Raw genomic sequence first — 14801 nt, forward strand, 5'->3', positions numbered from 1 at the left:
ACAGTCAGGCATCCGCTCTCTCAGAGCACACACACGCACACACAGAAGGAATTGGAGCAGCCGTGTCTGCTTATGAGAGGTCTTTATCGTGCACAACACCAACTTTAATGATGAGAGAAATATTTTATATATCGTACTAAATTGTGTCAGTATGATGTGTTTGTGTGTGTGGAGGCGGGGGGGGCGTCACGCTGCAGAAGAGTAGTCATCACATGGATGCTAGATAAATTTAAACTACGACAGAAATGTTTTGCACATGGTTGAATATTTATTCCTTTTAAAGTTGATAATGCCGTTTAAATGTGTTTAAGAAAGCTGAATCCTACTGTGTTCAGCGTTTACATTTCAATAAATATTTGTTTAAACATGAGACGTGTAATATTTGTTATCGTGGTCATTTTTTCATGTAAATTGAGGGATCAAAAGCAGTATCGGCCCAAGTAAAATCGGCCATCGGCTAAGGGTGATGGAAAAAAATCGGCATCGGCCCCAGAAAAAAAAACCATATCGGTCGATCCCTAGTCATAACGTCATAGTTGTCAACATGTGAGTGATGCTGGGGCGTTGGTTTCCTCTGGCAGATTTCCATCCCTGGAAGTGAGCAGACAAAACTGGCGAACCAACATGCAAGAGCTGGAAAAGAAAATCGCCACAGTTGAGGTGTGTGCATCCTCCCTCTGACCGAAAGATGGAAATGAGTTGTGCTTTTGCTTAGTTTTTCTATATGGCGTCCGGCGTGCTGAAAGACATGACTTATGTCCACAGACTCAGTACAAGGAGCAAATGGAGCAAGTAAAATCTGGCAAAAGGGTTAAAGATGTGCTCAGTAACACCAGTCAGCCTGATCCCCAAGTCTCTCTGGTAAGATGCAGCGTGAACACTTATAAATGATCTTGCATGAGAGGAGCCTTAACTTAGTGTTATACACACCTTTTCAATCATTTTAATGAATTTTTTTAATATTTAGATAACATTTTAATGATTTTAATGTCACATGTTAAAAATAGCAGTGACTTACCGCCTTTTTGTGAACGTCGCAGCTTTCATCTGATATGGCTGGCCTTAGAATGGCACCCACCCCTCCCCCTACTGACACTCAACACCTGGCCAGACCCGTTCCACCTGCAAGTAACACAGTGTTCGACAAGGCCATGGAGCGCCTGGCCACCATCTTCCCCAACTACACCAGGTGATAAAAGCTGGCCTCAGCATTTTTTTCTTTAAAATGTTGCCACTTTTTAATAGGTTATCAATTTTTTTTAGGCCGGATTTAATGAGGTTTTTTAAGGAGTTGCGTTCATCCAATGGTGGCAGTCTTAGCAGCATGGGCTTACAGGATGTGGTCAGTGGAGTGAGCCAGCTGATCCTGAAACATCAGGTAGAGCTTTAGATTTTAAATTCTGATTTAGGGTCTTAGATTAATACTAAGTTTCACCGGCTTTGTGTGTGTGCATGTATGTGTGTCCTCTCAGGAGAAGCTCAGAGCTGGCGCCACATCCAAGACAACAGAGCAAGGAAGTTCTGCAATGCCCCCTCCGGTGGACTCAACCTCAGTGTGGCAGCGGGGCCAGAACCAAAAACCACAGGACACCTTTGCGGTAAGTCCAAAAGTAGGGTAAGCTGATGTTAGTTTGTAAGATGTTAGTTTGTAAATGTGTGTGATTTGCAGCTGAACTTGGACGACCCTTGTATCATCTGCCATGAAGAAATGAACCAGCTGGACCACTGTGTCTTGGAGTGCAGACACACCTTCCATAAGAAGGTGAGTGGAAGGAGACAATTAATTTTAGTAGTTTGATGGGCGCTTGGTTAAAAACACAACATTAAATGCATACGATCTTTATCACTGTTGAAGCATGTGCGCTAGTTTTACCACCGTTACAAAAGAATCTTAAATACCTGTACTATATTGTTATAAATGTGTATACTATTCATCGTACTATTGTATTTGTGTTCAGTGCATCACATCGTGGCTGAAGGAAAATAGTAGCTGTCCCACATGCAGGAAGCGAACCTTGATGAGTGACTTCCCCTTGCTGATTGGTAGGAGGCGCCAAGCACCGTGATGACTTTTTTTTTTTTTTTTTATTTTATGTTCTAGTGCAGGGGTCAGCAACCCGCGGCTCCAGAGCCGCATGTGGCTCTCCAGCCTCTTTGTTGCGGCTCCCTTTGCAATGCTTGAATATTTTTTAGCACCCGTGTGGTGAAAATGCACGTCTTTGTTATGAGTTTACAAAAATCCAACTTTGTGTGAGACCATGAATGCATCCTGACTGAGTTCTGACTGGTGACTGAATGAGCAGACAGGATGCTATCCAGTTCTCTCTGACAGGTTAACATGAAGGGAAATGAGTAATACTTTGAGTTATTTGAGTTATTAATTATTATTAATGAGTTATTTGACGATTCTAAAAAATAAATTAGAGCTCATTTAAAAACAAAAGTTTATCTCCAGTACTAGCAAGAGTACTCCAACTCGTCTTTTTTTTTCCCCTCCAATGTTGTTTTAAACATACAACGTTTTGCGGCTCCAGGCTATTTTTCTTTAGTGGGCAAGTGGGTGAAATGGCTCTTTTCATAGTAAAGGTTGCCAACCCCTGTTCTAGTGTAACCTTGAACTGTAGGAGTTCACTTTTGTCGTTAAAACTACAATTTATGACGAATAAAAGTCTGGTTAAAATGTATTACATCTGTGATTATCCCCACCCCAACCACACAGAATTCCTCTTTATTTATTTATTTTAATGTTTGACAACATTTTCCCTAGCAGCAGAGTTTCCTTTGTTCTGTCCAGCGTCATGCAGGGGCACTACTGCACACCTTACATTGACATGCAAATAGTGAAAATATTCTCCCAAACTTAAATGCGAAAGAGCTCATGTTGTCTTTGCTTAAACTACATTTTCAAGTGATGTCTAAGCAAGGAGAGCAAATGTGTCAGGGTGAAACATGGATGCTACATATAGAGTGGCGAGTGTTGTTGGCAAAGTCCGATATCCTAAAAGTGTCCTGGGAAGGAGAGGGCTTCTTGAAAACAAGGTCACCTGGAGCCAAAGCAGAGCTTGGTCACAGACGAAAAGAAGCTCTGGCTCTTATTGGGCTCGGGCTGATCTTTGAAGGCGTCCAGGTGGACTTTTAGGTGCTTGAAAACAGCGTCATCGAAAGATGGCTCATTCGCCACCGCGGCCTCAACCAGCTTGTCTGGAGAGGCATAGTCCACTAGGAGCTTCTTGACCACGGGCGTGATCACCTCCTCCAAGTTGGCCAAGGTTTGGATGTTGTCGATGTGCTGGGGGCTGATTTCCTCCATGGCCCTGGATGACAGATGCTCAATGACCGGGAGGAGGGCGTCTGTCTTCAGAGACTTCTTGGATTTGCTTGGGAGGCTCTGTCCCAGCTGCGCAGTCAGCGTGTAGGCCAGGAGTTGTGTCAGTTTTGCATTGAAGGAAGGGGTACGCTCCCACACAGGAGACAACTTCGACAATGGGCTTTTTGAAACATCTGTTCCCGACGTTGCTGGTATTTGGGGAGTGGCCAAACCCGACACTGCTGAGAAAGTCGTTTGAGAGTCCATTTTGGGAGATGTGTTGTCCTCCACCACAAGGAGCCTATTTTTGGGGGTTACCACCTTCTCGGCATCTTCGTCTGTGTTGAGGGCGGTCGCCACCAGTCTATTGATCTCGCTAACGGCACCGGACACTTCGTCGGCGTACGTCTCTTCATTTTGTGGTTCAGTCTCCATCCAGAGAACCAGCTGCTGCAAGAACTTCCAGACCGCGTCCTCCGTCATCGCATACAAGACTTCAGAAGAAAGGGTCTGACCGTCCCAATGTTTCTTACCTGGTCGCCCCCACAGGAGCGAGTCCATAAAAGGAGTGTTGGAACGGCTGGAGGGCACCTCGTATACTTCACTGTGACAAGACATGATGTACTCGTACACTTGAGAGGTGAGTTCTTCAGAAAAGCCCTTCAACTTCTCATCCATATAGCGCTTGATTTTGTTCTCAAGAGCTTCCGGCTCCATCTGGCTGAACTCATCGAACAGCTTGGCCACCCTGTCTTGGATGGACTCGAACTTCAACTCTGGACGCTGCGAAAGCCTGACATGTAAGGTGCTCGTCCGAAAGGCACCTTTGGTGTCCCCTCTGGAAGACTGTGCGTTCTTCTCATCTTGGTGCTCTGGCTTGAGGGCCACCACACATGCGTCTTGGTTCTTAAAGGCTCGTTTTAGTCCTCCCAGCATGCGTGAAAACTGCAAGCGTGCAAACTTGAAGAAGCGGAACCTGCGCTGTTTGACCTGACCATCCACGCTGGGCTTCTCCTGCGACTTGAAGAAATTCTTGACTTTGTTGGCGATCAGCTTCAGGTTGAGGTTTATGCGAGACAAGTGGCTTTCCATGCAGCCAGATGTGTCTCCTGAGCCCTGAGAGGGTTCCTGGATGATGCTCTTGGTGATGTCCATTGCCACCATCTGAGCGCTTTCTATGGCAACTGGGTCCACATCATCATTGGTCTTCTTGCCTTTGTTGCACCACTTTAAGAGGATACCCCTCACAGCGTCAGTCATGTCGTTCTTCTTCATGGTACAATGGCCACACAGCACCATGCATGGCGTACGCGCTCGAAGGAATGCCTGCCTCAAATACTCCACAGCCTGCCGAAAGATGGAGGACAGTGTGTCCACACTGGACATACTGCTGCGAATGAAGAGGGTGGGCTCCGACGGCCACTCTGTAGATCGCTGAGCCACGGAGAAGGCTGAGGTCACCCGATGTTTCACCTCCGACTCCACCAGTGTGGTGAGCTCCCCGGCACCCTCATACTTCTGTGGTGGGAGGTCGAGAGCCGCGGCGAAGGTCTCGGTGATGCACTCGCTCAGCTTTGGACTGCACCGGTCGATGGCATGATTTACCTGAGCCTGAGACTCTTGCCCGCGCAGGTGATCGCTGATAGCAGGCAGCAGACGATGCATTACCTCAGAGGAGAGCTTCTGGATAACATCACTAATGGTGTCAGCCAAGATGGCTTTGGTCTGCAGGTCCGGGGTTCCCGCCACCAGAAGAGTCCACTGAGCTGCAGAGATTTGGCTGAAGCGTGTTTTTACCGCTTCATGAATGAGGTCCAGCCTCTGAAAACTTTTATCCTCCATTTCGAATGACTTCGGTTGTTGCAAGCAGGGATGTGACGTCACAGGTGAGCCGAGTTGTCCATTCGTTCATCCACTATATACATTACACACCGTTGAACCATACATATACAGGAGCGCACGCAGCGGTTCTGTCAAATTTGTCGCCCGTTACAGCGTCGGCCGTTAACTTTGTACAAAAGGTGACATCACAAGCCAGCGCCAGATTCCTGGCTGTGGTCGTCCACGACCTCCTGATGACGTCACAGCGAGCACGCCTTGTATTAGTAATTATTAACTTAAGTCACTGTCCACCACTTGTAATTCACTCGTTCTCTGTAGGATAATCAATAATCATTTACAAAGTTAGGTTTACCTAGTTCATCATTTTCGCTATGACACGTTCTCTACTACTTTTCAAAAAATAAACGTATGACTCAATTTTGTCTTCTCCTTGTCTCCGAAAAGCGTTCGGTATTTAGTCCCACGTGTAGACCCATTACGACAAAAGCATAATACCTACATTACTACACAATTCGTGCCAGGAAATACCAAGTAGAGAATCTCAATTTGTATAACCGTGCCTTTATGTTGAAACAAACATACAGGAAGCCTTTGGTGAGATATGTGCTGCTTCCACTTATAACCCGGAAGTAACCAACAAATTACTCTCTGACGAAGGAGTATGTAACCAGCGATTTAAACCAGGTGGTTGACGCGTGCAGCCGAAGATGAGCGTCACGTTGGACATACGGCTTAAAAGAGCGAACAAAGTCTACCATGAGGGGGTAAGTATGTCACATTTATTAACCGGCTAGCTAACAACCTTAGCCAGACGAAGTATCGTCTCCCTGGCACGTGACAAGCAGCTGATTGGCTTCTTTACGCTGAAATTTGCGTTTCAACGTTGAACTTGACTTTTTGGAAAACTGAAAATAGCTTCTGCGCATACACTAACCGGCTAAAGTATTGGGTACACCCGCACTGTGTGAATGTCGCTGCAAAAATGTTATTAGGGTTTTAATTCCCGGTAAGATACCCAACACAATACAACACTGCATGTATAGGTTCCTGTATTGGACCTGTAAGGTGTGTGTACATTAAAGGTACATTTTGGGTTGCACGCATAAATTGTATGACAATAGTATTTGACTTTAACCTGAATTTCTTTAGATGCATTATTTGGAGTAATAGGAGTACATAAAATTCTGCAAAATAAAACTATATGAAAAGAAACTGCGATCAACCTACAGACCTCGGCAAGTACAACCGTACTACAAAATATGTAATAACTTAGGTTGTGACATTTGTTTAAAGATCAGCAGAGTAACTATTAATTTTGGGGGTCATCAAAGTCCAGGGAAGAAAATCAAGTGTCATAATTCCAATGGAAGCCTCACACTCGCAATGCAGCAGCACATTGGATACTTTTCCACGCTGCACTACAAATTGCATGTACACAGTAATTCCAGCGCAAAATCAACATATTTCGCACCATCAGATTTTTATGAAATTTAATCTGCCATTGATATTAACGTGAATTTACATCCTTCATACCTTTTTATTGTCCTGAAGCTCTGATCCATGATTTTAAAAGGCTTTAGGTGGGACTAGACCAGGGGTGGGCAAACTACGGCCCGGGGGCCACATGTGGCCCACCAAGCGTTTGAATCCGGCCCGCCAGTTGCTTTATATAAGTATTTCAACTTTGACATACAAACTGGCAACATGACTTGCAAGTCGGATGTCTTATTTAGCAAAAATAAATAAATTAAATTAAATGACATAGTGGTCATGTAAGCATGTGGTCTGATGTTTAAATTGCTCCTGAAAAAAGGGACATATGAACATTCAGCTGATAGTATAACACTTTTACAGATAAAATTAGAAAACTAATTCAAGGAAAATTATAAGTATAAAACAGTGTGTGTTAAATATATGTTCTGGTCCCGTGGACAATTTTGTTAACTGAATGCGGCCCACGAGTCAAAATATTTGCCCACCCCTGGACTAGACTGTCAAAGCAGTCGTATGAATCAATGTGGTTAAAGACACAGTGTAAATCAGATACAATATTGAAGAGGAATTGGTAACCTAGGGACCAGGGACTCTCCGAATGACTTTGTGGCAGATTTGACCATCGCTTAGATGTCAGCTTACTCGTCTTTTTTTCTCCTCCTGCATTGGACTGATTTGGTGCTCCGATGCACCTCCTTTGCACATTTGCAGAGAATATGCTCCCTGCACAGAGCACATATTCTGCATTTTGGAAGGGGCCTCCCTGGTTTCATCTCAGTAGTATGTATGGGCCAATAGCTGCAAAAAGAGCTTTTGCAGGTGGTAAACATTTGCACATCCTGTGCAGGAGTCTGTGGCCGGCATCATTGTTCTGTCCTGCAAGGAGACTGTGCAACATCACGGCATCTCCCTCAGCATGGATGGCATGGTCAACCTGCAGCTGAGCTCCAAGAGTGTGGGCGTCATAGAGGCTTTCTACAAGTCTGTCAAGGTAAAATGCACAAAGTAACTGAGTGAAATACCCAGTACTGCACTGTTGCACATTGGGAATTGTTAGTTTTGTGCAGGGCAATTTCTAAAACATGTTTAAGTCAATAGTGAGCTTATCAAATCGTGTTTAACACGATTCTCATTGTTTTAATATTGCGCTCTCATTTGCAGCCTATTCAGCTCATCAGTTGTAACATTGAGGTGGCCAAGGCGGGGAAAATCCCAGGGGGCAAGACAGAGATTCCCTTTGAGTTCCCTCTGACTACAAAAGGCAACAAAACCTTGTACGAAACCTACCACGGAGTCTTTGTCAACATCCAGGTAAGCACAGGGATACATCCACATAAAGAAACATTTGAAGAAACAATCGTGTGTTGTGTTGTTGTGTGTCCGCACAGTACACCCTCCGCTGTGACTTGAAGCGCTCCCTGCTGGCCAAAGACCTGAGCAGGAATTGTGAGTTCATTGTGCACAGTCAGGTAAGAGACATAAACCACTTTATAATCTAAAACTAAAAAAAAAGAGGTTGAATGGTTGAGAGGAGGGTTCACTCTCCATTCATTCCAACAGACTATTACTCTTAGACCAATACAACCTATATGAAGTGGTTTAATTAACGTGGTGACATGCGCTTGAAGCCTTAGAACAAACTCCATGATTTTTTTAAAATGTAAACGATATCAAATCATGTAAAACCTGGTGTGCCTCGGTCACATGACCTGCAAACTATTAAACAAAATCTTTGATATTTTAAGTCATATAAAATCCAATAAAAGATAAAATTGGATAAGATAAGAGTGACACTCCCTGTACGAGTTCACTGCACCATGAGCGAGCAGTCCAGGCACAGTGAGGGGGAACTGCCGCTGTTGCTATGGAGTTGAATATTCGACTGCCAAAGTGAAATTAACAGCAACGGTTAGACAAATGTCTAACATGCAACTAACTTCACAACCTTCCTGTCATCCAGCCTGTGCACATGTCAATTTATAGAGCCTGGCAAAATTGTTGATTTTTTTTTTTTTATCGTTCGATTGATTTGATTATCGTGACAAGCCTAACCAGACCCTTTCCTATGAACTCTTATCTTCCTGCCTTCTTTTCTGTGGTTATCATCACATCAATTCTTTAGATGTTCTATGAGCTGAATTCTCTGAAGATTTGCTCAAACTTTGTGATGATGGTTTCAACTTAAACTGAACTTAAAATGTTTTAAGAACAATTTTGTTTTTACTCTAAAATGTACCACTTTTGGGCTGTTTGACTTCAGAGTTTCTACAGTTTACCGTCATACTAATATACATTTATTGCTTCTCTGTTGAATTATAAATGATCCACACCAAAATCTCATGTATTCTAGCCTATAAGGTTATATGGGACGTAGGGGTTTTCACACAATTCTGCCAATAAACCAAATCCTTGGCATTGTAGCTTGTTGTTGTTTTGAATTCAATAACATTTCTTATATTTTGAATTTCTGGGGGATTTGACACTATGTGCAGGTATTTGTTGTGTTAAACTCTTATTTTTTTTAGCCACAGAAAGCAAAGGTTGCAGCCACCCCGATCAACTTCACCATCACTCCAGACACCCTGCAGAACATCCGCGAGGTGCCAGAAATGTTTTTATTAACATTTAACATTCACATTATTTATATAACATTTTTTGTTCCCGCTTTGTAGAGCTCATGGCTGTACACTCATCTTCCTGTCTCTATCCACAGCGGAGTTTACTCCCCAAGTTTCTAATCCGAGGCCACCTGGACTCCACCACGTGCATCATAAGCCAACCGTTGACTGGCGAGGTAGTGGTGGACTCCTCTGACGTTCCCATCAAGAGCATCGAACTACAGCTTGTTCGAGTGGAGACCTGCGGTGAGTTCCCCACCCCCAGCTCCCTCTTGCGAGAACCTCGGTTTCTCTTAGTAAACACAAGTGTCTCGACGTCATTTGATTTAGGCTGCGCTGAAGGCTACGCCCGAGACGCCACAGAGATCCAGAACATCCAGATAGCTGAAGGTGATGTGTGCCGCGGACTGCCCATTCCCATCTACATGGTGTTTCCCAGGTTGTTCACCTGTCCCACCCTGGAGACCACCAACTTCAAAGTCGGTCAGTGGACTTGTTAGCAATGTCAGTGTCTTAAATATACAGTAAACCTCGGATATATCGGAAATTCGCTCACAACGGACAGATAAAAAAGAACCGATTTTTCTGTAATGCATTTCCAATAAAAATTCATTGCATATATCGGATTTTTTATAACGGATTTCGCCTATTTCGGACAAAATCTCCAGTCCCGTTCCAATGCATTTCCATTAAATTTCCCTCGCATATATCGGATGGCCGCATCGTGGCGCTCCGATTCGCCGAATCGTGACAGGCCGCTATACGACGTCATTTGCAGCGTTTGCAGCGTTGCCTGCGCGTCCAGGTACATTGGAAACATAGTCAAGGAAGTGCCTTTTTATAACGGATAAAATCCGATTTACGCATATACCGGATATAAATCCGATATATGCGTAAAACTGACATTTTCCGGTATACGCATATAACGGATTTCGCTTACATCGACAAAACCAGTGGGAACAATTGAATCCGATATATCCAAGGTTTACTGTATATAAATATTTATACATATTATATAATATATATATATACATTTAAATATATATGTCGGTGTGTAAATATAAAAAAGGGCTTGTTCCTCTCAGCTGGCAACATGTAGCAAGGCTCAATGACATGTTCCTTCAAAGCTCCCAAGGTCACCAACACAATGCGTTCTATTTTTCTTGTGCTAAAATTCTGCATTGAATCCATCGCAACTGGACTTTTCAGGTTCCTCGTTAAATTGCTAATTTAATAAACTGATTTTATCTGTGTTCATTCATTATTTCATTTTCTACTGCTGGATCAGTGGAAAAAAAACGCCAGCCAATCACAGGGCACATATAGACAATTTGGAGCCGGCAATTAACCTATCATGTTTTTGGAATGTGGGAGGAAACCAGAGTACCTGGAGAAAACCCACGCATGCACAGAACATGACAACATGCAAACTCCACAGAGATGCCAGAGGGTGGAATCGAACTCTGGTCTCCTAGCTGTGTAGCCTGCGCACTAACCACTCGTCCGCTGTGTGTGTGTCACACTTAAACAGAGGTTGGGAACCTTTTAGACAAAGACAGCCATCAAAGCCACATATTTTAAAATTTTTGTATTTTTTTGTGAGTCATATTTTTTTTATCACTAAACAAAAACCCGCGCATGTTCTCCCTGTGCATGTGAGGGTACTCCGGTTTCCTCCTACATTCCAAAAACATGCTAGGTTAATTGGTTACTCCAAATTGTCCATAGGTATGAATGTGAGTGTGAATGGTTGTTTGTCTATATGTGCCCTGTGATTGGCTGGCGACCAGTCCAGGGTGTACCCCGCCTCTTGCCCGAAGACAGCTGGGATAGGCTCTAGCACCCCCTCGACCGTTGTGAGGATAAGCGGTAGAAAATGAATGAATTTCATTAAAGACGGGAAGTTTACTTCTTGACCTCTTTATGACCCAGGTAGGCTATCGCTATTATCCAATAATCAAGTTTTGGTCTATCACCAGGAAACTATAGAAGGACAGCTGGCATTGGCCACCCGCATTGTGGTACAAAATGGGTAGATGGATTATTAAAAAGCATGAGAATGTTGTGATATTTGATGTGGTGATGTCAACTGTTTTTGATCTGTATACCAAGATACTTGCTGTTGACACGTCTCCGCTGCACCCTCACCCCACAACACGCGTTTGTCCCGTAGAGTTCGAAGTCAACGTTGTCATCGTACTTCACGACGACCATCTAATCACAGAGAACTTCCCTCTGAAGCTGTGCAGAGTCTGAGTGTGCAGAGGTTAGTGTCAGCAAGAGTAAAGATTTAGAATAAAAAAACAAAATAAAGCCCTCTCAAGACTGGTTTCTGTCATTTAATGATTGAATGTGCTTTTCTTTTTGCAGGATTCCTCTCGGACAATAACATTTATTGATGCAGTTTTTCAGCAACAATGTCGTAGTTTTGCATGTTTGTTATGCGTACTCTGCTTTCAATGACCTGGCCACGCTCCTTGCCACATTTATGTTAACTTTCTGCTTCTTTTGTTCAAGATTGGCTGATATATTAGAAGCTATTTATGTTTTAAGTTATGATTTGTCGGTGACAAGGGTAGCAGCACACACATGGATTTTTCTTGGGTAGATCTTTGAAGGTGTCCAGCTTAATTCTGAGATGCTTCAAGACGGCGTCATCGAAAGACGTATTGTTCGTCCTCACAGCTTTCACCAGCTTTTGCGAAGTGCCGAAGTCCACCATGAGGTTCTTGACCAGACCTGTTACCACCTCCTCCAACTGTGCCATGGTTTGGATTTTGTTTATGTGCTTGGGGCTGATTTCTTCCATGGTCCTGGATGACAGATGGTCGCTTACCAGGAGGAGGGTGTCCCTCTTCAGCAACTTCTTGCTTTTCTTCGGTAGTCTCTGTGCCAGCTTGGCGGTCAGCGTATAGGCCAGGAGTTGAGTTAACTCCTTAAATAGCGGCATGTCTAATGTCTCTGTACGGCGTTTAGAAATGTCTTGTGTTCGGGAAGGTGCTGAAATGCTCTCTTGAGAGTACTCTTCTAGATTTGTTTCCTCTTCAGATGTGTCCACATTTTCACGTGTCATCTGCAATTTAGGAGGCTTCACCTTCTCAGCATCTTCATCTGTGTTGAGGGCGGTAACCACCAGTTGGTTGATCTCGCTCACGGCACCGGATACATCATCAGCATACGTCTCCTCGTTTTCCTCCGTCTCCAGCCAGAGGACCAGCTGCTGCAAGAACCTCCACACTGTGTCTTCCGTCATGGCGTACAAGACTTCAGGAGAAAAGATCTGGCCGTCCCAGTGTTTTTTACCTGGTCGCCCCCACAGGAGCGAGTCCATAAAAGGAGTGTTGGAGCGGCTGGAGGGCACCTCGTATACTTCACTGTGACAAGACATGATGTACTCGTACAGTTGAGAGGTGAGTTCTTCAGAAAAGCCCTTCAAATTCTCATCCATATAGCGTGCAATTTTCTTGTCGCGAGCTTCCGAATCCATCTTGCTGAGATCATCGAACAATTTGGCCATCATGTCTTGGATGGACTCAAACTCAAACGCAGGACGTTGTGATGGCCTGACATGTAAGGTGCTGGTCCTGAAGGCACCTTTAGCATCCCCTCTGGGAGACAGCACGCTCTTCTCTTCCCGGCGGTCAGACTTGAGGGCCACCAGACATGCGTCTTGGTTCTTAAAGGCTCGTTTCAGTCCTCCCAGCATGCGTGAAAACTGCGAGCGTGCAAACTTGAAGAAGCGGAACCTGCGCTGTTTGACCTGACCATCCACGCTGGGCTTCTCCTGCGACTTGAAGAAATTCTTGACTTTGTCGGAGACCAGCTTCAGGTTGAGGTTGAAGCGAGTCAGTTGACCATCCACATGGCCAGAAGCATCTCCTGACATCTGAGAGGTCTCCTGGATGATGCTCCTTGTGATGTCCACTGCTGCCAATTGAGCTTGCTCTTCCATCATTGAGTCGGTGTATTCGCCAGTAGTCTTGTCCTTGCTGGATTTGAACCACTTTAAGAGGATTCCCTTAATGGAATCAGTCATTTCGCTGTTCTTCATGGTAGAACGTCCACACAGCACCACGCAAGGTGTGCGTGCCCGAGCAAACACCTGCCTTAAATACTCCACAGCCTGGCGAAAGATGGAGGACAGGGTGCCCACAGTGGACATACTGCTGCGGATGAAGAGGGTGGGCTCCGACGGCCACTCGGTGGCGCTCTGGGCCACGGACAAGGCTGAGGTGACCCGATGTTTCACCTCCGACTCCACCAGCGTGGTGAGTTCCGCGGCGCCCTCATACTTCTGGGGTGGGAGGTTCAGTGCGGCGGCGAAGGTCTCGGTGATGCACTCGCTCATCTTCGGACTGCATCGGTCGATGGCGTAATTTACCTGAGCCTGAGACGCATGTCCGCGCAGGTGATCCCTGAGGGCGGGCACCAGGCGCTTCACAACCACTGAGGAGACCCTCTGAACCACCTCGCTGATTGTGTCGACCAAGATGGCCTTGGTCTCAGAGTCCGGGGTCCCCTCCACCATCAGAGCCCACTGAGCGGCGGAGATTTGGCTGAAGTGCCTTTTCACCGCCTCCAGAATGGCGTCCACCTTAAGCAAACTGTCATCATCCATCACGGATCACTTCGAAGGCTCGGCTGTGACGTCACAGGTTGTGGTCCATGTAGTTAATTGTAGTTCTGTCGGGTTCTCAGGTGTAACGATGTATTCTTTCAACCAAGGGTGACGTCATACGCCAACAATGCACGTCTCATATTGTATATGTCACCGATTTTGACAGACGGATGGGACTTTTGGGGGAAAAAATAGTGTCCTCACTATTTTAGCAGCTTGCATATCCGACCAGTTAAAGGTGGATTCTGAGGGCGAAATGCAAACAGTCACATCTCTGCTGTATTAACCTCCACATTAACTATAACTGATATTTAACTAATACTTACCTTAGACTGCGATTGGCTGGCGACCAGTCCAGGGTGTACCCCGCCTCTCGCCCGATGTTAGCAGGGATAGGCTCCAGCATACCCGCGATCCTAGTGAGGATAAGCGGCATAGAGGATGGATGGATGGGCTTACCTCAGAAGTGAAAGTAATTTCAACGCAATGGCTGGAAATAACGCGATCGTTTCAGGTGCCGAGTAGGTGAGCAAACACAGAAGCACAACACAGTGCGCGCTGTGATGTCAGCAGGGACATCGTAGGAGACCACAGCAAGACGTGTAGTGACGTCACCTTTTGAACAAAGTTCAAGGCCAACGCTGCAGCGGGGGACTATTTTGACAGAACCGCCCCGTGTGTGTGTGTGTGTGTGTGTATGGTTCTACGGTGCAAATGGACCCCTGACGTGATCTGAGATGGAGGATGAAAGTTTGCTGAAGGTAGACGCCATTCTGGAGGCGGTGAAAACCCGCTTCAACCAAATTTCTGCGGCTCAGTGGACTCTGCTGGTGGCGGGTACTCCGGATTCTGAAACCATGGCCATCTTGGCCGACACCATCAGTGATGTGATCCAGAAGATCTCCTCCGAGGTGATGAACCG

The 14801-nt window shown here is 45.3% G+C and overlaps 4 protein-coding genes across 7 annotated transcripts in view; 2 read left to right on the forward strand and 2 right to left on the reverse strand.

The window, feature by feature from the left end:
• ttc3 (tetratricopeptide repeat domain 3) overlaps positions 1–2719 on the forward strand; it is a 25726-nt gene extending 23007 nt beyond the window's left edge. For 2 of the 3 annotated variants that reach the window (XM_058086149.1, XM_058086146.1), the window contains exons 39-45: positions 582–660; positions 766–861; positions 1041–1189; positions 1264–1378; positions 1473–1598; positions 1670–1762; positions 1959–2588. In XM_058086149.1, coding sequence (XP_057942132.1) covers positions 582–660; positions 766–861; positions 1041–1189; positions 1264–1378; positions 1473–1598; positions 1670–1762; positions 1959–2066 — 766 coding nt within the window. In that variant the 3' untranslated portion in view covers positions 2067–2588. The other variant, XM_058086147.1, reaches the window with a different exon arrangement.
• LOC131137817 (uncharacterized) lies at positions 2599–5641 on the reverse strand. Its single transcript, XM_058086150.1, has 2 exons — positions 4913–5641; positions 2599–4825 (listed from the first exon to the last, which is right to left on the reverse strand). Exons 1-2 carry the CDS (start codon positions 5147–5149, stop codon positions 3041–3043), a joined length of 2022 nt encoding a protein of 673 aa, XP_057942133.1. The 5' UTR covers positions 5150–5641; the 3' UTR covers positions 2599–3040.
• A 123-nt stretch (positions 5642–5764) lies between these two features.
• vps26c (VPS26 endosomal protein sorting factor C) lies at positions 5765–12394 on the forward strand. 2 transcript variants are annotated; one of them, XM_058088043.1, is made up of 9 exons: positions 5765–5913; positions 7491–7634; positions 7805–7954; positions 8032–8112; positions 9169–9243; positions 9357–9507; positions 9592–9744; positions 11435–11527; positions 11632–12394. In XM_058088043.1, the coding sequence occupies exons 1-8, from the start codon at positions 5857–5859 to the stop codon at positions 11515–11517; spliced, it is 894 nt and encodes a 297-aa protein (XP_057944026.1). In that variant the 5' UTR covers positions 5765–5856; the 3' UTR covers positions 11518–11527; positions 11632–12394. The 2 variants fall into 2 exon arrangements, with proteins under 2 accessions (XP_057944026.1, XP_057944025.1); XM_058088042.1 differs by lacking the exon at positions 11632–12394 and having other exon boundaries at positions 11435–11584.
• On the reverse strand, positions 11511–14600 carry LOC131138801 (uncharacterized). The gene is made up of 2 exons (XM_058088041.1): positions 14206–14600; positions 11511–14124 (listed from the first exon to the last, which is right to left on the reverse strand). Exon 2 carries the CDS (start codon positions 13877–13879, stop codon positions 11810–11812), a length of 2070 nt encoding a protein of 689 aa, XP_057944024.1. The 5' UTR covers positions 13880–14124; positions 14206–14600; the 3' UTR covers positions 11511–11809.
• Between the last annotated feature and the right edge of the window lie 201 nt (positions 14601–14801).

Source organism: Doryrhamphus excisus, chromosome 11, assembly GCF_030265055.1.
Source record: "Doryrhamphus excisus isolate RoL2022-K1 chromosome 11, RoL_Dexc_1.0, whole genome shotgun sequence".
In the NCBI taxonomy this organism is placed as follows: Eukaryota; Metazoa; Chordata; class Actinopteri; order Syngnathiformes; family Syngnathidae; genus Doryrhamphus; species Doryrhamphus excisus.